The sequence below is a fragment of the Botryllus schlosseri genome, chromosome 11, assembly GCF_051294905.1.
Source record: "Botryllus schlosseri isolate E-star chromosome 11, Bs_hap1, whole genome shotgun sequence".
In the NCBI taxonomy this organism is placed as follows: domain Eukaryota; kingdom Metazoa; phylum Chordata; class Ascidiacea; order Stolidobranchia; family Styelidae; genus Botryllus; species Botryllus schlosseri.
The window spans coordinates 18,076,789-18,101,504 of NC_137246.1; the positions used below are offsets into that span (position 1 = coordinate 18,076,789).

The following is a 24,716-nucleotide window of genomic DNA, read 5'->3' on the forward strand; positions in this document are numbered from 1 at the left end:
TTTCGTTTTTCATATCTCGCATGGTGCGATGTGTTCGGATAAATTAGATCCTTATAATACCATTGCAAGATCTTCTTGGTTCGAAACGATGGGCAAAGGTCACTTGGACACAATCTAAAATACCTTTAGTTCGTCCAATGATATATCATGGTATATATATCATTGGTTCGTCCTATATTATGAATGGGAGAGGTATGCCAGCACTCCCTCTTGCTGCTGTTTCAACTTATCGGTAAACGTATTTATTGCTCTGCGAAGGCAAGAAAAAAATCAACATTTTAAATTTGAATATCGACAATGAGCAATGCTTTGCAAGAGGTCATTTGTTTCCTCTTCGCGGGCCCCGCTTGTCGGACACCAATTCCCGCTCAATATTGGTTGTAGTGCGTTCGTGAGTGGTCGAGTCTTGTATTTTATTGCGTTCCGTGAGCGTCATGATGGCGATTGGCTATGCGACAAAACAAACCGCCCGATTCAATAAACCCCAACGACACTCCACTAATATAATAAAGTATTGATCCACATATGCATCTACCCAACCAACATGCATTCTCAAAACTAGGAATGCCAATATTGTACCGTTGAGCCTCGGGGACGTCTATGCTTCCGAAGAGATATTTCTCGCAATGACGTATGAAATGATTTATTATTGCTTATTAGGATACAATGGTGGTGTCGTGGAGATATCTACGTAATAATGCATATAAATGAAGTTTTCATGTACGTAATGATGTTCGAGAAATTTACTACCAGTACCAGTAGTATACCTCATTTGTGTGATTATACCATAAATATTTTGAAATGGATACGAGTGACGCGGGATAGTGTTCCGAGGTCAAATAATGCAGCCAGGAGTTGTTTCTGATGCATCGTTTATAGAACTTTCATCGCCTGGAACGCATATAGCGGTGACATTTTCATGGATACAAGACAGGCGGTAGTACTAACCCAGGTCACCTATAAGTAAATAACTCACTGGATAGTCACACATCTCCAATAAAAGCTTACAAACATCATCTATCCGCACCTTCCAGCAAGGGAACGCCCTAAAACTATACAGCAAACGCTGCGTATGCGTCGTATGACGCACTTCGCCGTGCAGGGCTATAAAGACTACTGCTGTTCTCCTAACGTCAAAGAATCATACACAATTACACATGCTACCTTGAATGGATATGCCAAACCTCCCTTGCAGGTGAAACGGACGCAATTTTACCTTTATCTGCCCCAAAAGCGCCTGATGCCAATCGATAAAGCGTACCAAGAAATACATGATCTATCACGCATAAATGAATTTGAGTCGAAGCACCAGATTTAGCAACTGGACGATGAACATGAAAATATTCAGTAAAAGAAGAAAACAGCATACAGTGCAAAACATTTACGAAAACGGTTGGTGAGAACCGCCTTGAGCATTGGAATTCGCATCATGGTACACGAGGATACACGATCATCAACTACCATTTACCGCATGAAGAAGGCATAGAAAATAGCATCACAAAATTGGGCTAAATGTGAGTCAGCAGTACAATGAGGTCAGGACTAAGTGAAGAATTGAAGTACAAAGGCCTTTTACATAGAGTGTGTCATAGACATATATTTACAGGACGTTAATTCATGCTACAAAACATTACGCTAAGAATGAAAAAAATATATATGACGGATATGTGGACTTTAATAATGGATGCATCAACGTAAAACCTACTGGAGCAAAGCATTCATAATTCTCAACTTGACACTGCTATATCAATACGCTACATCACAACAATATCGCTACATCAGACACAGACATAGGAAAACATTGTGTTAAAACAATTCTTTATGGGAATATAATTACCTCACTTATTCATCAACATATGGTAAATCAATGAGGTGCTATGCTAGGTACAGTACCCCGACGAACTTACCCCAGTAATTAGTCTTGACTGTATAATAGCTACTTTATCCAAAATTGAAATTACACTTGTGGTTATGAAACACAAGAATAATCTACAATAATTACTGGGCGAGGAATGATATTCAAGTGAAGATTGGTACTTGAAAAAAAATGCCTGACGTGACTAGCACCAATTTGAGACTATAACATTAATTTTGACAGACTTTCCTTCTCAATTCGTAAACATAATGTCTAACATGCAGGTCACATTCCATGTCTTCACATTACACCATAACCGCAAATGCTTTCAAAAACGTATGCATATTATAAACACTTTGCAAAACAGATTACATAAAAAAGTCCATTACAATATATATCGCACTATATAGGTCAACAAGAATATATGTCAATAGAGCTGCTGTTCAAAAGATTTCACATAAATCAGATAAGATCGAAAAACAGTTTGATCACCGACAACGCCAATAAATTTTTTCTTGGAGAGCAGTACATAACCAATGCAAACAGGCATGTATGGATAGGATTTCGTCTCTTGCTGACATTATGCAAAGGAGCGAGGCAAACCATAATTATCAGGTGACAAATGGAATGATTGGTTTAGCACATAATACACATGCCTGCTATATGCTAAGCATCAGTTAGGATATAATGGGTGGGTAACAGATAGCAGATGCTAGATAAGCATACCGAGGGAGCAAAAGGCCTTTAGGTATTAAACTCAGCGACAGTTTTGTTCAATAAGTCACAGGGAACCTGCGAGGTCACACCGTTTTTTAAAATTTTTGCCCTTCCATTATCCAATTTTCACTCTTTCTGGCCATGATAGCTTGTGGTGATATGAGTACAAAACGAAATGGGAAGGCTCCGTATCAGTACACGGACTGCAACAACAAACATACTGGTATCCATTTACTACCGCGGATAGAAATTGAAACAATATCAAATAAGTTAGCATTGCAAGGCCAGGATAAGATTAATGAAATCAAACTTAAAACTCTACTTGGTTTTATCATTTTCATCAGGAAATAACTCCATGGCTAGCTGTGTCCTGGAAGCGAGTCCTTCCGCATTGCTGCGTTCGCATTTTTTGTACAGATCATCACCGGAACGCATCGTACAATGTCTGTGCGCGTAAAATCTCTTCAACTGCGGTTCCACCGCCCGAAACACGTGCAAATCGGAATATTTCACAAACAAATTGAAGATGTCCAGGCTGTCCATCGGATCTTTCACAAAGTCATCCTGCCGGCCGCCCATGACCTCCGACAGCTTATTACGCGCCGACATGTAGTCCGCGTTGTAGAAACATGCTTCGTCAAACGAGTACAAATCGAAATGCCCGTTACTGGGTTTGATCTCTATCTCTTTCGGTAACGGCTGACCTTTGTAGACGATGTCGGGGTTGTATGAGGAAAACGGCACAGGGAAAAATGCCTGCCAGCCCTGTACTGCATTCATTCGACACCGGTTTAGAAACTCTTCGTCCATAACCGCGTTTACGCTGGTCAGAAAAAATAAAGAGTCGGTGGGAAATTTCTTGGCGATCACGTCCATCGTCTTCAATTGCGACGGTACCTCGGTTTTGATGCTCAGCCAGGGTATCAACTTAGAACTACCGGGTGGTTTTTTCTTGTAATACCGCTTTTCATACTCTTCCAATTTCACTTTCACATCGACGAATACGTCATCGTCATGTATCCTTTGAGCATCGGACGGGTCATACACGAAAACAATGTTCAACTCCACATTGTCGTCAGACTCGAGACAAACACTGGCAAACTTCTGCATGAAGCGGTCAAAATTAGACTTTTGATCCGCAAAGATTGGGAGTATCATGTGAATTTTCGACGACTCGGTCACGTACGGCATTGGAATCAATTCGACTTGACTAAGTGGCCGTAGCATATGTACCCGGTGATTGATTTCGATCGGTTGCTTTTCCCCCTCGATAAACGTATCCAGAAGAATATCGAGAGTATATTCCATCCCGCGTTTAGGGTCAAATCTCCTGTAACCGTTCAACAGCTTCTTCTTTTCGAGGGAAATTTTCTGAGGATTATATTTATCGTTAAGTCGAATCATAGCCATCTGAACGATGTTCTTAATGTCCAGCTTGTCTATCCCAGACAGTTCACATTTTGGCACCTCGCCGGGGCACGTTAACGAATATTCTTCCGTGAAGTAGTCCCAAACGATGATGTCCCAACGGTTCGTGGGCTTGTAAGGTGGGTTGATTCCGAGTGGCCATGAAGTTTGCCGTAAAGACTCGGGGAGTTTGGTGTTCACGTATTCGATCTCCTTTTGAACTTCGTCTATCTTTTTAGTAGCGATTTCAATCTCAAATTGCGAGAATTGCCTGTGGAGACTGTAAAACATTCGTGGCGACTTAACATTAGCCACCGTCAAAGCATTTTTAAACGATACGTCGTCAATATGTTCAGGATCAAAATTTTCAGTGTCTATGGTGTAGGTATTGTAATCTTGATTATATATGCTCGATGAACACCTCACGGCTCCCTTGAATGTTTTATGTATGCAATCTCCAAGCCAAACATCCGCTTGTTTGGTGTCTGCTTCCATTGCGCATTTCCGCAACGCCGGAGCTAAAGTCAGGAGTAACGTGCGAGAAAGTAGAATGCCACTATCAAGAGAGCAGTAGGACACAGATTGGCCGTGTGTGATTCGAGGTAATCCCATGTACAACTTTCTGTTGATGCTGATATGACTTATGAGATCATTGATTCGATCCCCCTCCAAATACATAGAGTCTTTAGCCAAGAAAAACCAATCGTACGTATCCCTGTACTGATCGAATATTGCCGATATCACGTCATGCAAAGCGCTGATCTCGTTGCCTTCTTCAGTAGTTTTCACGGTCATATACTTTGGAATTCTCATTGCACGAGGATTTCCCTGCACAAAGAACTCGACCTTTTGCAACAGGTGGGATGCGGTTTTGTTGAAAGCGACCGCCATAGACGGTAGTGTATCAGGAGTACTCAACACTCCGACGAATAGCTGTTCTCTGATACCGAGCTCCGTGCTGAGAAAGCGTGTTCGTACAACCTTTTTTTTATTCGCAGTCATATCTATCTTTGGTTTCAAAGCTGGATCGGTTATGATGCGCGGTTCAAATTCTTCAAAATTGTCATAGATCGGATTGACCGGGTCAATGTCTGTCTCTTGATAGGCACCGGCCACATTTTGCTTCACATCCGACTCTGACGACTCGGAACGTAGGTGTCGATCGATATGATCTTTGATGAAATTCTGACAGCCATCGTTGCTAAGCGGCATCCGAACTAGGCTCATACTGAAACCGAGCGAGAGCCCCAGTATGACTGGCACAAATGGCCGTAAGCTCGAGAACGTTTTCGTTTTTCTCATGTCTCACTAAATCACGAGTTTAATTTTGTGACTGTAACAAATGCATGATCAACGCAAATTCAAGGATAACTTTAAAATGGCAAGAACTTAAACACAACTGGAACTTGTTCTATGAAAATGAACTCTATTGAATGGCAGCTGGGCAAAATTTCGAGTGCGTGACTGGAACTGAACTGCCAGTACCATAATATCGAAGCATTAACAATAGTGACTGCCATATATATAGCATTCAATACACTTTGAATCTCTCTCTGTTGAAAATATAATCCAGGCATACAAAATCATGGACAATAGAGCATTTTCTAAAGTTACCTACATCTCATCTGGCGTAAAGAGACTATCTTAAATATTCATCAACTTATCCACCGCAGTGCCAATGCCAACGTATGATTCTCAAGATCGAAACCTAATTTAATAATGTATTCATATTGAAATAAACTCGAATATTTTCGCCTGCCATGCCACTCGCCAGGAATAATCGTCAGAAACTTGGCGAAATATTCGTGAAATGCTACATATACCACGCACTGCCACGCCACGAATATAGTCATTACCGGTAGCCAACAAAAACGCTGAATATGAAATGTAATGTTGCCAACACTTGCATTAAAAATTTCTAAACAGTCGAGGCATCGAAGCCCGCTACTCTGCACACATACTTCATTTCCTACGGCCCCCATAGTACAACTACAACCCGACCGGACCGGCTCGGCTAGCGCAACCGCAGCTGAGGAGAACGAGTAGATGACAAGTGAAGCACTGCGATGTGCCATGAGAAGCATTTTTCCTATGGTGACGTCGTCATCGTTGTCGTGACTTGAAGTGTGACCGGTGTACAAAGAAATATAAACCAGCATTCAATTTACCGAGAATTATTATAGGGTTGCCATACGTCCGGAATTTCCCGGACATGTCCGGAATTTCACTGTTAAAACTGCGTCCGGGAGGAATTTCTAAAATATGCCTAAATGTCCGTAATTTTGATGTAAGCTCATAATTTTTCTTACATCAACATAAACCAGTGGTTCCCAACCTTTTTCCACCCACGTACCATTTTGAGGTTTTATGCAGTGCTCGCGTACCACCTATATAAGTTACGCGCGTTTCCACCATTTATGACGTCATACTCACGTATTAGACCTATGCGAGGTGTATTAACAAAATCTATTAAACTAGGCCAGGGATGTCAAACATACGGCCCGCCAGACGATTTTATCCGGCCCGCATAGCAATTCTGAGTACATTGAAAAAAGATTATATTATCCATCACATCTACGGTTATAAACCAAATTACAAAGTCCGCGTTGACAGTTAAATATCTTGTATTCATCACATTGCATACGCAGGGATAACGCCAGATTATGACTAAAGCGGGGGTGGCCAACCTTTTTGCCATTCACATTTCGACTACTCGTGTAGCCTACGGCCGCATTCCAGGGCATATAGTCGTAATGAACGAGCTGGACGCCAAATACCCAGGTTAAAGTGTCTATGTCCATTTCTGGTAAACTCCGGACTAATCTATTTAATGGTTGGCTTACTATGCGCACTGGTAATGTTAAGAAAGGAAGTGCTCATAGTCGCGCGAGGCGCGAAAAAAATTCAGATTCACCAATGAATTTCGTCATTGATATTAGTAGTTTTACATATTACCATCAAACATTTATCCTTTCTCATCCCGTGTGATCAGATCCCCAGGTATAGAGTTGATGTAGGGGTATTTACGAAAATTTAACGCAAGTTATAAATTATGATGCATCTTCGGGAGGGCCAATTGGTATTAGTAACTTTGTAGCAAGATTTTATTTATTGACCGCCCATCAGGATTGTTAGTATAGTGAGGAGCACACGATTTCGAGCTGATATTTCCATGTGAGGCGCATCATTTTCCATTGATGTTCGCATCTGTATTGTGGGGCTCTGATTGCAAAGGGTGCTACTATATAAAAATCGAAAAATGTAGTCGCATTGAATCGCGCCCAGCGCGAAGAAAATTTCAAGATTAATTAAAATCTTTCAAGAAATCGGGAGTCAATTCGTAAATTCGAACTGCATGTCGTCGACGGCCGCCAACACATACTAACTGAATTGCGTGTCTACGTCCGCAGGTTAGCCACCCCTGGAGTAAGGCAAAGGGAACACTGAAATATGTCTACTTGTATCGCCGGTAATGCCATTGTATTCAACCGGACAAACATCGTATTTTCGCCAATTTCATTGCTCGCAAATAATGATGTTGCGACTCGCTACAATCAAACCCCTACGATCCGAGTATTATCTATATATGCTTGATAATAAAGTATTTCAGCGAGAAGCAATGGCACGAGGCAACAGTTTGAATTCCGTTGACTGGTCCGGCCCGCGAGCGATTTGGTTTCGTTTCTTCGACTTGATAGTCATCAGGGATGAAAATCATTGCTCGCATTCCCACGTATAACGTAAAATTAGCAGCTGATGGGGAATAGCGTGAGACGACGGCTTCAAAAAACTCAAAATCAACCTCACCTGAACTAGTAACTCTCTTCGGTCGAAATAAAAACAGAATCTAGTCGCGTACCACCTGGAAGACCTTCGCGTACCACTAGTGGTACGCGTACCACAGGTTGGGAACCACTGACATAAACAGTAATATTTTGGGGCAAGTTTATGCTACATGAAATTTTTCTTCGCGCTGCGCGCGATTTAGTTGGTTTTAATATGGGGACTACCACCCTCGCAAAACTGCGGTCAAAAATAAAATAAAAATAACGTTCAGTTACAGAAATGAGTCTAATTGTTACCGCAATTTGCAGATAACGCTATGTTCATAGAGTCGTTTCAGACCAGGGGCGGGCAGGGCCGGATCCGGCCCGCAACGGGATTTTGTCCGGCCCGCGGACAGTTCCCCGTCTTACATGATAATGTGGACCGCGGCCGCAGTCTGCCGAGCTTCCCTACTACTAAACTTCAGATGTTAGCGACTGTATGCCATAATATACGTGTGTGGACTCACTGGACTGTGTGCCCAGCGTGCGAGAGTGGAGCTTGCGCGTAAGTTCGTCGAAGCGAGAGGAATTGCATTATCGGCATTTGCGATGTACTCAACCCTAATGAATTGATATCTTGGTAAATTTCTGGTACCGGGCTTACCGAACGCCTTGAAATCTTAATTAAGGATTGCACCGTGTGTTAATTGATACGAGTGAAGCAGTCATGGCGGCGCCTGCATGACAATGCCGTTTTCAAATCCCCATTCTTCATTAAATGCGATTTATTCCTAGTATATGTGGATAAATGGGTGAATAATGTATTGATTCAGCAATCCGGCCCGTCAATAAGTAGGCCTACATAAATTTCCTATATCCGGCCCGCCGACTGGAGAAGTTGCCCGCCCCTGGTTTAGACCGTTTGGACTTGACTTAACGATGTACAATTACGCTCCTTGCATTTTCGAAGTCATCATCCTCCCCCAACTCTACCGCTAACTCTGGTCATGTGGGCGGAGAGAGGATCAAATTATAAAGTGGTAGGCCTATATGGAAGAACCAATATTATTGACATAATTCATTCAATTCATTTAAGGACCAGATGCATATGGAAACCAGATGCATATAGTAAGCCCCAGTAGTTACATCGATTACGATGGGCTAAAGATCACGGGAGAAGGCTGAAAAATTGTGGCTTCGGTCCTGGTTACAACCTACAACACACAACCACATACTCCTGAACCCGATCATGACAACCTCTAGTCGATAAATAAAGCTTTGCTAGTGTGACGTCATATTGATCCACAATGTGCTCTAACCTCATTTTGAAATCCGCTAGTAGGCGCTAAAGAGCGTCCGGAATTTGAATTACAAAAATATGGCAACCCTAAATTATTATGTAACCTCAACTTGTGAACCTTTTCCCATGTTATAGAAAATATGACTATAAAATTTCATAGAATAATCCGAATCCGGTTTTAATATTCAATAAATATTCAATTCTGAAACTTGATCAACGACCGTTTATAAATTTTCCTCATTTATTAAAACACTTCCGTCACACTAGCTCGGATTATTTTCCACAAAATGTTTTCAACTATGTATTGTATCAAACAGCGCGTCGAAATCGAAGAGGCACACTGTACCACTTTTGAGATTGAGAGACCTCTGAAGCTTGTTCGCCAATAAATGATTAACTAAATATGCCTGCTACAAAATTAAATCGTCATAATATTTCTTCATCATATCATAAAGGATGATACTGTTAAATGCTGTGAACCACAACCTCACAAGAACGCTCTATATATAATATGAGTTCCTTTATTTGGAATAGGCCTGCAACTACATTCATGTTAAAGTTACTAACTGGGCGCAGTACTAAACTCAATGTGAGCGAGCAAAGACCGCACAGACTTGTACAAACTACTAATTTAGTTAGTTGACGGTCAACTAACTAACGATTTTTGAGTAGTTCTCGTTCTAGGCTAGTTGCGGATATTGAAAAAGTAAGTAGTTCTGAGAATGAGAACCAGGAAATACGTTGGCGGGCTAAATCAAAAGTTTACCCTATTCTGTGGTGCATAAATTTTTAATTGTCGTTAGTTCTAGTTTCAAGTTTTAAAAGTGAGTAGTTCTAGTTCAAACAAGCGGCCGCGGGCAGCATGCGACCCTATAAGGCATTTTGGAATTTCAAGTATTCAACAATATACTGCGGGAGTATATGGTAATAGACAAACTCCAAACCTACTAACCGCAAGCAGATCTCATGCGATCTGGCTTTCATTCGATCAAAAGCAACGCTGCTAAGCTGTGGCAACTTATACCGCTGATACAGCTGTGATACAGCGGATACAGATGTGATGCATCTGATTGCGGGAGTATATACAACATTGTGTATTTCACGCCATATTTGGATACTAATATGACTTCCTATTGCAATGATCCCGAGTCTATGTAAGCGCATGTTTAGCTGACTCGAGACGACATTCATGTAAACCTACTTGCAAACGTTTAAATAAACTGTGTATGGACAATGGACATTGGACAATATATCGTACGAAGAACTATCACGACAGTGAACCAGTTGCAGTCTCTCAGTTAAATACCAGACAGCTCACAACCTAATATTGGACAACTACTTTCTGAATTTTCCTGACAGAGACATATTCTATAAATTGTTGCAATATTCAAGGACCATATATCTTTATATAAAAATCACTGAAATCTCATCAAACTTCACTATCAAGGCTGCTGCACACAGGCTCTCGCGAGTCGCGACACGACAAAACGAGAGAATCGCGGCCGTCTGTGACAAAATCATGCAGACCGGGGGTGCGTTCATACCTAATTTTCAGAACACAATTTCCCAGAATAATCCTCAGAATGCCAGCAATGTGAACGCAGTCGGGAATCCCGAGGCTGGTCTGAACGATATAATTTCCAAAACTTCGGTTCCCAAAAATGTGGATCTGAACGCAGCCGGCCCCGCGTCGCCTGTCAATCATATTCGAGTTTTGGGAATAGGCGCGTTCAGATCGAGCGGGAAATTACCACTTCATCGTTGTCTGTGCAGTGTTGCGTTTCTCAAGGTGAATTTGGAAAGAGTAATTTTCTGCAGTTGTATGGGGCCAAATTGGTATGTACGACGTATATCTAGATCTCTACTATACCTATTTAGTTGAAATGTAGAAGATCGGAATAAGCGGGTGTCATTTTTACCTGTGTACCGTACAGCATCATATAAATGATTTTTTACATTTCTTGTTAAATATAGATAGCTAGCATAATTTTGTGATCAAGAAACATGTCGTCACGAGGTATACTATGGTCTACAGAGGAAACTAAATTGCTCGTCGATCTCTGGGCCGAGAAACAGATCCAGGAGAAAATATCAAAACGATGTATTATTAGTAATAGAGAAATCTAGCCTACGGTAGCATATCACAATCGCTGCAACTACGGGATCACGATAGCTGTTACAAGAGGATGCAAAGACTCATTCGTGATTACCGCAAGTTCAAGGACGACTCGAAGAAAACTGGCGGAGGGGAATTGAGAATACCACCCTCAATTGCTGATGTATATCCGGTTATCGACGCAACCCTGCAAGACAAGGCCTTGACAGACCCGATTCTTCTGAGCTCCATGGATGGTGAGTTTCAATGCCATTGTGACTGAACCATTCTCCTATTATGTTAATTACAGAGCCAGGCAGCAGTGATACGTCTTTTGAAGCTGAGTCAAGTGGTAAGTTATCAATTCCTCCACCAAATTTCATAATAACATTATTTTCATCATTTCCTGTTTGTTTTTTTTCTCAAGAAAAAATGTTACTGAAAAGGAAAGGTAACAACGGATTACCCGCCAGTAAGTTTTTTCGCTGTACATACGACTATCTGATAAACTGATGAACAGCTTTTTGTCTGTAGCTCCAGCTAAGAGAAGAAACAGTGACCTTTCACAAATAAGTGAGCAATATGAACATTGAACAATATAGAAGATTTTAGACAATAGGGATTGTTATTTTCATTTCAAGGAGAGTTAGTGGAATTGGGACAAGAGAGGTCAGACAAACGGATTGAGTCCATTCTTCAATACCAAGTAATGGCTTAAAAAATTTTAATAACCAGATACTGAGACCTAGGATATATTATTTACAATTCAGAGAGAGGAAAGAGAAAAGGAAAGACATGAAAGGGAGCTAGAAAGAGAGCACGAGCTGAAGCTATTCGAGATGCTGACGAGGTTCGTAGTTTTGAAAGATTGCTTTTGCCGAACATGCTATATAACGCTTTTTCTTCTTAGGGCTCATGGAAACTATGTGATACTCCGGTATGAGACTCAAGCTTGCTGTCAACTGTCTTACTACAATTCGAATGTTTTTTAGGCCCGAGGAACAAAACCTGGAAAACCCAGGAGAGTTGCGGGATAACTGATCGAGTGAGAAGAAGTGAAGGCTCTTTCCTCCAAAACTTTTCTTGTTGATGTTTCGTTAGAATAGTGCCATGCACAATTAACCAATAATAAATGTTTTTTTATTATTATGCGGCAATTCATACTGTAGCAGTCCAGTTTGATATAACTACCACTAATGAACTCAGAACTATGGTAGAGTTAAGAAATCTCTCAGAGCGTCTCGCACATTCGCTCCTTACACTTCATCATCCTCGTATGTCGGCACTGGCTCATCAAGTATGATATCATCGCCCATGTTGTCCCCTAGGGCGTCGCAGAAATTGTGAAGTATATATGATGCAAGACGCAATCATCATTCTAGCGTTTGTTGGGCAGGCGTCACAGGATTTGAATAGGCATCGCCATCGCATCTTCAGTTTACCAAATGCTCTCTCCACCACCATCCTGGATTTGATTTCGTAACAAAGCGTCGGCGAGTAGGCTGCGCAACTCGCCGACAAAGTTGAAAATCTTCAACTTTGTCGCGAGTTGCGGGCTCGGTCGCAGTAGAAAATAATCACGCGCTATTATTTCGACGGTGCTGTTGCAATCTTTTCTAATCGTTCAACTTCCTAATTTGACATTCTCGTGTACCAGATGCGAAATTTATCTTGGGTTACACGGTGAAGGCCGTGCGGGATTGACGCATTGCGCTGTATGATATCCAACAAGTCCAGAAAAAGAATGATTCAACCTCAAGTAGATAACTTAAACATGGAAGAACGAAATGAAAATATATTTGATTATTAGATTACTATATGTTCACGATACAAGATTAATAACAGAGAACATGACCGCTAGCCCGCCAATGCCACTGACATGCTTGACATTACGAAAGTACCGGTAGGCCTATATATTATAAAGATATCTGATTGATGGACTAGGTCAGTGCGTTTCAACGATTTCCAGTAAATTCGGCCCTCGGTCACTTCAGCCCTCGGTAAATTCGGCTCTCGGTAAATTCGGCCCCCGATAAATTCGGCCAGGGCCAGGGTAACAATAACAGTTACAATAACCTTAACCCTAACCTAATCCTAACCTCCTAATCACTTGATAATAATATAATTATGTAATATAATTCACATTAATAGTTGGTAATACAATTTTACACAAAATTCTCCGAGGGCCGAATTTACCGATTGAATTCAGGACTCGGTAAATTCGGCCCCGTAAATATCCGCGTTATCTCCCGTGACTGTGTGATATACGCATACCCCGACCTTCAATTCATTCGATAATATAATTATGTAATTCATTCACATTAATAGTTGGTAATACATTTATACAAAATTCTCCGAGGGACGAATTTACCGAGTAAATTCGGCCATCGGTAAATTCGGCCCCGTGAATATCCGCGCTATCTCCCACGGTTACACGATCCACGCATACCCTGACATCCAAATCACTTCATAATAGTATAATTATGTAATTAATTCATGTTAACGGTTTTTAATACAATATTCTCGGAGGGCCGAATTTAATGGCAACCCGTTTCAACGATTAGACAGACACCTTGTTTAGATTCTTTGTATCTTGGGTAGCCTACTGTATATTGTGCATCTGCGTCTTGAGTTGAAATAATAAACTGAGTTTTCGAATTTGAGAATATCTTAGTGGCCTTATGGTGTATTCCGTATCAAAATTCGGAGCATCAGCAAAATGCTGTCAGTAGCCTACACATAGAAAACACATATGTGTAGGAAGTATCTTGATTACCAGAGAACCCGGACCTTGGAGAACCCGGCCCTCGGAGAACCCGGACCTCGGAGAACCCGGCCCTCGACGAACTCGAAATTTTGTATATCAAGCACGCGTGGTCTACTTGTTGTGGTCTACTTGTTGTGGTATTCATGGTGTTTTTCGACTACTCTGCACCTCGGTGAATGCGGCCCTCGAACAATTTTGAATTAAAAATGCATTAAATGTGATATGATTCTCAGGTAGGGAACAATCACGTGCCGTGGTAGATCTCCCAGTGCGAGAGCCTGATATCGAAGAATCTACCACGCATGCTACCGGTTCACCATGATTGGTTGCCAGGGAACTCGGCACTTAAAATTTGATGCCGCAGCTTTGCAGCATGTGGGCTAATATCCCACCCCGGCAACCCTAATATCCCACCTCCGGCAACCCTAATATCCCACCCCCGGCAACCCTAATATTCCACCTCCGGCAACCCTAATATCCCACCCCCGGCAACCCTAATATTCCACCTCCGGCAACCCTAATATCCCACCCCCGACAACCCTAATATCCCACCCCCGGCCACCCTAATATCCCACCCCGGCCACCCTAATATCCCACCCCGGCAACCCTAATATCCCACCTCCGGCAACCCTAACGTCCCACTCCCCGAACCCTAATGTCTCCTTTCCCAACTATCCTACCCAACCCTAACACCCCACCCCAACCTACAGTTGCAATAACGAGCACACCACGCGTGGTTGATATGTGAGCAATAACAATCGTTGGGATATATTTTTCATCTGAACAATTCACACACAATGTACAATGCGATTCGACCCAATGCGATGTCACGAACAGATACGAGTATGTCGGACTTCGCACGTCCGCCCCTCGCCAAGTCAATTCAACACTGAGCCGACTACGCAATCGTAATCACGTGATCTGATCACTCCGTGACTGCGTGATCTACGCATGCCCTGACCTCCTTACAAGATTGACAAATCAGTTGATAATAGCATTATTAGTTTAATAATTCATATTAATACTTGTGAATACACTTGATTTCAAAATTTCCCGAGAGCGGAATTCACCGAGGGCCGGGTTCTCCAAGGGCCGAGTTTGTAGGGCCGGGTTCTCCAAGGTCCGGGCTCTCCGGCAACCAGTATCTTGATGTGTTCTTCAATAACCAAGAACCTATACTGCAGGGTTGTAACCAAGTCACAAGGCTCCGAGTCACAAGTCAACCCTACTTATATATTTTTGACTCGAGTCAAGTCGAGTCATTTTCAATTCCCACTGAGTCAAGTCCGAGTCCAAGTCAGCGAACAGAGGATCGAGTCCGAGTCATGGTATTATGACTCGAGTCCGAGTCCAAGTCATTGTGTTGACTGCTCAGTTTCCAGTTAAAGTCATCCAAAACCCACTTTTTATAACTCCGTATGGTGATATTTAATGGTTCGCATTTATAATATATCAATTTTACTCACTTTTAGCAGTTTCTGGTCCCATTTTCAAGCACCAGTACCAACAAATGAAATCGCAATAGTGTGTTGGCTTCGAAATTACAATGAAATGTCGGTCTTGGCCATCTGAATCTCGAGTCAATGACTTGCTTCGAGTCATGCGCAATGACTCAAGTCCAAGTCGAGTCAATACACGGATTGACTCGGGTCGAGTCGAGTCATTTCCGTATTTTGAGAAAGTGACTCGAGTCGAGTCATCCGAAAATCGTGACTCGAGTCGAGTCATGACTCGAGTCATTACAACCCTGCTATACTGTTACGAAATCATCAAGTTGATACAGAACAGATAGGCCTAGGGGAGATGTGGTACCGATGGATCAAAAATCGGAAAATGATCGCTGGTCCTGAAATGTTCAGCCGAAAACAGCAGATCTTTTGCTGGCTCAGTACTTTGATACAAGCTCTACCTATCGCGCACATATACATGAATATTCGTCTTTTCAAAAAATATTTATGGGCGTTCAAAATTTGTTGCTCGAACGTGTCATCGGTCCCCACCCGGTGGGTCCAATGACACACGACCCGGGGACCTATGACACATACCGTAAAAACTCAAATGTGACTACTTTTCTTGCTCATTATTATAATCTAAGCTACAGCAAGCCAAAGAAGAATGTTTGGTCGCAACTGTCAAAAAATAGAATAAATATTAACTCAAATGTTGTCGTAAAATCACGTTTCGATTTAGGCTCGGGCTTATAAATTTGAGGGTACATACAGCGATAAAACATCATATACAATTATTACATAAAGATTTTCTGTACGTAGACATGTTTCATTTGTTTCATGATTAGTATGCTTGATTATTTTGCTTGATTTGGCTATTGTATCATCGGTCCCCACCCTACAAATTTTATACATGAATCGAAAAAAAGTCCACTCAAGGAAAGTACTGAAAAAAATAATAGGTGCCATTATATAGCCTGATAGAAGCCCTACACTTCACAATAAAAATGATTGCTGGTTTGTTCGTGTTGAAGGTTACAAAGAAAAATGTATATGTCGATCTAAATTTAGTTTACACCCCCTAAAACAAAAATCATATGTGAGAGACCCCATTGCTCGCCCACGTCGGATTTTTTTGTATGTGAGGAAAGATTTTGCCAGCATGCAATTGTAGCAGTGGCGGCTCGTCCTATAGGGCAACTGGGGCATTGCCCAACCTAAAATTCTGTTCAATAACAATTTAACCATTTATAGACGCACAGCAATCAATATATACCGAGATCACAGCGAAACCAGCGTTCTTCTTGTGCTTTCGCTTGCAAACGCCCATACATAGCGAAGTCTCTGCGAAAATCGAATTCTCTTCTGTGTTTTCGCTTTGTGAATGCCTAGCCGGGGCTTGCCCCGGTAGCGCTCATAACAAGCTTTCACTATCTATTCTCTCAAAGCCGCGCACAATAAAGAAACGGTGATTTACTCTCTCCTATTCGTAAAATGGCCGAGCAACCGGGGCAAATATGCCTACTCGCCCTTAAGGTGTGATGTAACAATCGTATCTATATCTGAACTCGGTTACCGTAATATGCGTTGAGTCGACCTTTGCTGGTATAGGTCGATTTTGACGGTGTTTCGCACCATGATAATTCTTGAAACTTGGTCTGATATGTCGTGAAGGTAGTATTTAACACTGCTCCAAGTTTCAGGCTTGCTACTTAAAGATAATGGTAGTAATTCCGTTTCCATCTATCATGTACTGTACATAGTACAGCAAACAGATTTTACTCAAAAGCCGGTATTGGTCTCCATTGATTTTGACGATGTTCTATACCGAGATCGGTCATGGCATTTGGCACGGTAAGTGTTAGTATCGACCGCTGTAACAAGTTTTAACTTTGTCACTGAACTATGTGGGTGGTAATTTCGTTTCCAAAGTCGAGTAAGAGCTGACTCTTCATTTATCGCCAACAAATTTACGCAAAAGCCGTTATTGGTCTCTATTGATTTTAACGATGTTCCATACCTAGATCTGTCATGAGCTTTCACACGGTATGTCTTGATTTTAGTATCGAACGCGGTGCCAAGTCTTAAAGTTGACACTCAATGATTGAGGCAGTTATTTCGTTTTCGAGGTCGAGTATGGTAGAGATGCGCGCTGATCTGATACTTACGTCATTGCGGATCTCACGCAAAAGCCGGTGTCGGTCTGTGCTAATCTATAGTCTGCGTTCCATAACGAGATCGGTGATGATATTTCCATGATGATCGCATGACAGCTAACCAGCCTATTCCTCGATCTATTTTACTCAAAGTTCGGTGTTCGTCTGTTTGCATTGATTTTGACAGTGTACCATACCGGAATGGGTTATGAGATTGCGTATGCTACTTCTCGATGATTTCTTGTAACAGTATACTAAGTTACGGCTTTTATTCATGTATTTATATATTAATATATTTTCGAACGGCGATTTCGCAGCAGACTTATAGACAGTAAGCCGTATGTGTTGTGTCACAGTCTCCAGTTTCAAGGTCAAAATGTCCTACGTTGTTCCGAGACCGAAGTTCCGAGGCTGCTGTCCTTAGTTCTTCAAAGACCATTCAAATTGATGTTCTGGATTCAATATGACAGGCCCAATCTATGAGATAACAATTGCGTATGTGTCCGAACTCGTTGACCTTTCCAGTTAGGCTTACGCAATCTCTCGAGTTCTAGTCATTGGAATTAGTCAGGTCAAGTCAAGTGCGAACATGAATCGTATTGAATCTTTATTCCGTACGTAGTTTACGCAGTTGCCTTTAGAGCGAAAATGAGAGGTCTAGAAGTTGTCCAGTCTATTGATCCAATCGTACGCCGGGTGCCTCCGCTTTGGTTGCCTATTATCACCTGGTCGTAACCAGAGATGACCACAGTCCGGTTCAGGAGCCGGAGCAGGATTTCAATGTTTTTTTACCTGGCCGGACTGGATCCGGATTTCGAATTTGGGGTGACGGTCGGATTTTAGGGTCTATCGATTTGCGTAATCTATAACTCTACCATGAAATCAAAACGCATGCTACTAAGGATGACCTGATACTTGATTCGTGGCATAGGGACGATTCTTAGTTCACGTACATTTTGTAAAATAATCCTTTGATTAAAAATAAATGAATAAAACATTTGTTACCACACTTCAAGTCACGGCTCACCGGCAAACCTCTCGCGGCACCTACGTTAAAATCACTGTTGTCGGGAAATTCATGTGACTATCATAAAGTTACTTTTTTACGTTGGAAAACGCCATTGTGACGTCATGTTGATAAAAGTCGCTCGCAGCCCTTGCCCCACCACCCGATATTGTCACGAGCCGCCACTGAATTGTAGACAAGTTCACGGAGTGTAATCATGGAATTATCATAGAGAATTTTCAAAGTATTTTCGGTCCCAGTGATCCATCGGTACCACATCTCCCCTACGTTACGACTCGATGTCCCAGTGTGCAGCAGAACGCAACTAACGCGATCGGGAGCGCGACATGATCGGGGAATTGTCGAGTCGCAAAGCCAGTGTGCAGCATAGCCTTTACAATACTTTTAAAAGCTACCATGCGGTAGAAGATCAGCTATATTACGTCACATATAGTTCATGATGATAAAACATGACCCGTAGATAATTGGTGACTGAAAAGTGTGATTTGGTTTGGTGCGAGCCTCTCGTAAAATTACCCGATTTCGGATTGACTGGGTGATTAAATAAAAATGACTCGAGTTAAGTCGGGTCATAACGTTGAAATCAGATAAGGACTTGCGACTCGGAACGGTGACTTGGTAATCCTACGGGCGCAACAATCTATGAGACTGTCATGGGGAATAGTTATATATCAAAACGTCGTAGCTTGCGTTGCGTAGGGTATATAGCTATCTAATCGTCAGTATGGCAACCATTATGGCATTCTGAGACCCCCGTGACGTATAGGCCTAGTTGGTTACATGCTGGGTGTTGTTTGTTCTCTTCATCCCTGTTATTATCTTAGGCGAGTAAGGTAGTAGTACGCTCTGCAACTGTAGCACCAATGAATTCTTCGCCATTTGGACATTTCTATTCCAGGGGTTCTTAACCAGGGTCCGTACTCCGTAGACTAGGGGAACGAAGCACGACATCAGGGTGTACGAGATGCGTTGTGGAATTATGCCCATAGGCGCTGAACTCAGGTATGCTAGGTATGCCGCGCATACCTAGGAATTTTTTTGGGTATGCGGCATACCCAGAATTCGGTTTGGTCTGTTACTGACTGGCTGGTGAATTGATCGATTTAGAAATAAGCGTTTCGTAGTGCTGCTGAACGCGTAAGTAAACCGGCAGCAATACGTTTAGGCGCTTAACAAAACTCCGTCCTTCAGTTACAATTCAGTTGTCCGTATTTTGTCAGTGTTGCGCGCGGCCACGGCCAATTAGCCGGAAGCGCGTTTCCAATTTGCGAGAATCGTTTGTGCACAATGTAACGCAACGAGATCTCTACGCTGAGATGATTGCGAAATTAGGTCATTGATTACCGCGCGCAATCGTCGCAGGCCTGATTTATCGCGTCTCCGTCAGGTCTAGTTCCGCTGGCTTGATGAATCGCATCTGCAATAGGCCCGGTGCGCACTATACCATCACTGGCCTGCGCACGATAACATCGTTGGCCTACACAATTGCGTCTGCGTGGTTCGAAGTATACCATTGCCGGCCTAACTATCGCGTCTCCGGCCTAGCATGCTTTGGCTCCTATCTATCGGTTGTGATTAAAGATTGATATCACGAAACTTACTGACATCGAATGTCCGCAAAAATGTGTGACTTGTGCGTACATGCGTACTTGATTTCCGTTAATACTTAAACATAACCAATAACCATCAGAAGATGCGAGTCAAGGCTTGAGTTTTGAGAAAGGTTTGAACCACCTGAAATCGATGCGGATTCCATTATAGAACATACTCCATAACAACTCGGCTATGCGCCTGAATATTTGATCAAACGCGAGCGGTCAGAAGACGCAACGCGAGGCAACAAGACGGAGAACTCGATACTAAAGATGTCAATTTCTGTATGCGCGAAACGTTGCGATTGTCATCTCCTGCTGTGAAGGAACATGATATCTTATGCGCCGGCCGGAACTATCGCTTCTTCTGTGATTGTGATGTCAGACTGGCTCAGACATTGAACAATGAACATTGAACATGGACGGAATTGATTGAAATACATACTGACCGTGAACAGACAGTGGCGTAATTGATTTTGACTAAAGCTAATACTAAAACAGAACGATCAGAAAATGTCTTGCAGGCTCTTGATATTGAAACTTCTAACTCCTATGAAATCAAAGTCACTAATGAATAGAGTCCAGAACAGACTTTCTATTTGGGAAAATAATTCCTGCAACCTTATTAACCGTCGCCGAAGATGCGTATTCGTTTGTTCTCGAGGCGGATTGATTGAAATCTCCCGATTGTCGGCGCGTGTGTTGGCGAATATGTTGCGGAGATTGCGAGCTCGCTAATTGACTACACAGTCGCACGCGTTGGTAATCTTATGGTAGCGTGATGTGTCGAGTATATTACATGCTGGTCCGATCGATGTATTATCGGCATTGGTGCATGTTCTTAACCATAATAAACTGATGCTAGGTTGGTAAATTTGAAATGGATTCAATCAATTCAGCAAGCGGCCGGCTGGCTACGCGACCTGCTTAATCATATCGTAATTTTGTCACCATACAAGTGCCAGGTGATATTGAATGCTTGCGAGTCGGCTAATTTGCCAATTCTGGCGCACTATGACGTCATCCCTTTGTGACGTCATCGATCTCGCATACCTAGGGAAAATTAAAGTTCAGCGCCTATGATTATGCCTATTTGTTGTGGAATATTTTGTTGGCCAATTCATTCCACTGAAAAATGGTCTTCGCGATACGCGCGATTTTACGTAAAATGGGCTTTCTGATTTTATAGGTACAATCAGAAATTGTGTTGTAAACAGGGCATGGTATGGTATGGAATGGGAAATTTCCATACTCCATACCCACCCCAGTCGTTCCATGCCATAGCCTACTTAACAATTTTCCATACCATAGCAACATTCTTCTATTCCATATTTGATACTTTTTCCATACTTTCGCAACTTGCCCAACCTCTCGCAGCGATATTCTATTTTTGATGTGTGGAAAGTTCCGGCGTTTATATTCTAATTATTTTGGATGAAATTATCCATTTAAACAGCCCATGCACCAATGATACAATGATTCCGAATAATGCGTAGGTCATATAAACTTACTTGTGTATGTAGATATAAGCCGCCATAAGCAACACTTTTGCGTGCTATACTATAACCCGAGAATGTATAAATATGTCAATATGTCAATATGTGAATACAATTCATGTACATATTGTACATACGAGCTCATATTACAACGAACCAGTAGATTTCAATTACACCATTTCGCATACAAATGAATACCAACCTATGCGAATGATCGCGCACCGCTATCCACTGTCCAGTGTCCAATCGATTCTCGCTAATTGGAGGCGCTGATAATACGAATTGCTGAATTGCAAATGAGCTAAGAAATCATAGACATACGATCGGCATTTAATAAAGACATAAACGAGGTTAACAATGTAAAGATTTTTTCAAGTGTGTCTATTCTAGGGTAACCAAACTAACCATACGTCCTCCTTTTTCAGGTTTTTCAAAATTTCCTCCCAGGACGCCTAAATGTCTTCATTTTTGGCAATTCGTCCTCCTTTACAGCTTTTAGAGCTAAGATAGCCGATAGATTCGAGGGAAAATGGGCTTAATGACGCGAAGCAGGAAATTCGTGGTTCGAGCGAAAGTGACGAACTTTTTTTTAGTCAATCAACGTAAAGTGTGAAAGAAAAACTGTATTTCTGAAGTCGAGCCGGAAAGTTGACCATTTTTTCGTCAACCAACCACAATATCGTGGAAAATTTACGATTTTTCCGGATTTTACTCCAGTATCCTAAGTTTGAATTTTTTTAAAAACAGTCCTCATTTCCATATTCCAAAATATGGTAACCCTCCCAACCAGAAACCCCTCAAAGTCCCAACTGCTACCCCCCCCCCAATTAGAATATATCTTAGCATAGAATTTTACTTCGCTACAATCATTTTGCGACAGCGCGGATCAAATGTCGAATTTCCTCGCCAATCTGTGGGACTATAACAGCAGCGTGTCCATCATTTTTTTTTAAATCAGAGATAACCTGATTTCAGGAAGTTACAATGCGTGTACTGTTGGAGGCCGGCATATCGTAACGTCGTTCCCAGACAAGCTACATATTTTTGATTTACAATGATGGTTATGTAAAATAGACATTGCTTGATGATCATCCGACGATGTTAAAATTCCCTTGGTAGCATTACGGAGTGGAAGTTACGATAAGCGAAATGCAAGCTGTATCCCGACAACGGTCGAATATCATTCGTTTTTATGATACTTAGATTGTAATAATAATCATCATTAGTATTACTTTCATTCATATGCGGGTTGCCCAACTTTGTCTTCAAATAGATGTCTACCGGGGTGAGTGAGTCATGACTCGCACTTTGAGGTGAGTGATCATTTGAGGTATGCAATCAATTTAACAAATCGAAAGTAGGATCATTGTCGTGGCTTCGGCAAAACTGTCAAACTATATAGAAAAGGTAGGGAAAAACAAATCTATACCATACTTGGAAAACTTCCATACCATACCATACTTGCACATTTCCATATTCCATACCGAAATTTCGTCCCATACCATAACCATACCCTACCACGCCCTGGTTGCAAATGGACAGGGTCTACGAGAAATCTCATTGGAAGCACAGGGGGTACGATCGCTGAAAAGATTAAGAAGCAATGCTATGGCTCAACAATATTCAAGTTGCTATTGATGTGTTTCAATGATAACCGAACGCGAAATCTAACGCTGATTCAATTTGACTTAGGCAATGACAGTAGCAATAGCCTATACTTATCACTACAAATCGGCAGATATGGAATCATAACGTAGCATATCGGCCTCGTGTAAATGACCATTGCAGTCGAAAAACATAAATTCCAGTATAACAACAAAGCAGGCTAAGTATAGTTGCTATACCACAATTTAAGGTCGCAACTCCACGATTCATACAGCACTGTCGGTTTCCCAAATCTATAGCGTGTTTCATTGTGCTACGATTGTCCAATGTCCATTGTTAGCGAATAGTCTTGGGTGAGGCAGGTTCATCGCCTGGCTATTGTTTCTCTGCGATGCCATTGTATGTAAAAAAAAAGCCGAACTTATCGAATTTGAGGAAGTTCTGGTGCTCTGACATTGTTATAATATTCAAATTTTCGGAGGCATTTGATTGATACCATCTCTGAGCTGTTTATGATGAATTGCATTGTCGCGGGTGAGGCACGACTCGCCTCTCTACTTTCGAACTGTATTTTTGAAAGATAAATATGAAAATTTATGATGTTGGGTGAAAAAATGTACAAATTCAGCTATTCATGAACATCGACGGAAAATATTAATAATATTCATCGAGAGTTTTCGCAATTTTCTTTTACTCGTCCTGGCGGCATATGAGTCACTGATCTCTCACTTGTCTGCCCTGAACACACGGATTCATCGTGCCAACCTCATGGTTTGAGGTTCGTGTCCGCAAACGTAGAGACTAGCATAATATAGTCGCTCTATCAAATATGCCGGACCTGAAGTGTGGAACGGTACCTCGCTGGCTATCCGACAGTAGTTTAGAATGTCATGTGTCCACACTCAACTCGAATTACAAGCAATTTCTTACGAATGAATACTATATAGTCAGCCCTCAAGTTTACCGGCCGCGACCTGACATATCGATATCACGTTTATCATCGTTTAATTTTTCTTCTATTTTCCTTTAACTAAACATTTTTTACAGCCAGACTGTTCAGAGTCAAGTGTACCTGTTTGATGCTGGTGTGATCAGACTAGATGACCTCCACGGTCTTATCGATCATTCCTGTCTAATGCCGAATACTGTGCAATGTGCATGCATATTTTCTGTACCACCATCACTGCCGTTTGTTATGTATTTTGGTTGGATGAAAATAAAGACTCTCTCTCTCTCTCTCTCCCCTTTCGTCACTTACCACATGTTGTCGGTTGTCCTTTCATATTATCTCGTTTCACTTTTCATTCGGTGTGCAACTGCGCATGCCTACTCTTTACATCGCCTAGACAAGATCCAGGTGGGTGTCTGATGTCAAAGCCTACTGCAAGTCGTTTCGACACCTTCCTATCTTTTCGTTGTATCGCAGTCTTGTGATGTTTTGGTATGATGAAATTGTTAATATACTGATACGTCATATAGTCGAA

At 41.8% G+C, this 24,716-nt stretch overlaps 2 protein-coding genes across 4 annotated transcripts; one reads left to right on the top strand and one right to left on the bottom strand.

The window, feature by feature from the left end:
- Positions 1–1,258: 1,258 nt before the first annotated feature.
- On the bottom strand, positions 1,259–5,810 carry LOC145450332 (chondroitin sulfate synthase 2-like). Its single transcript, XM_080328845.1, has one exon. The coding sequence runs from the start codon at positions 5,279–5,281 to the stop codon at positions 2,891–2,893; it is 2,391 nt and encodes a 796-aa protein (XP_080184971.1). The 5' UTR covers positions 5,282–5,810; the 3' UTR covers positions 1,259–2,890.
- A 4,636-nt stretch (positions 5,811–10,446) lies between these two features.
- Positions 10,447–12,446, top strand: LOC145451042 (uncharacterized). 3 transcript variants are annotated; one of them, XM_080329527.1, is made up of 5 exons: positions 10,447–11,714; positions 11,783–11,847; positions 11,912–11,991; positions 12,052–12,078; positions 12,134–12,446. In XM_080329527.1, the coding sequence occupies exons 1-5, from the start codon at positions 11,654–11,656 to the stop codon at positions 12,180–12,182; spliced, it is 282 nt and encodes a 93-aa protein (XP_080185653.1). In that variant the 5' UTR covers positions 10,447–11,653; the 3' UTR covers positions 12,183–12,446. The 3 variants fall into 3 exon arrangements, with proteins under 3 accessions (XP_080185653.1, XP_080185651.1, XP_080185652.1); XM_080329525.1 differs by having other exon boundaries at positions 11,912–12,078; XM_080329526.1 differs by having other exon boundaries at positions 12,052–12,446.
- Positions 12,447–24,716: the final 12,270 nt, after the last annotated feature.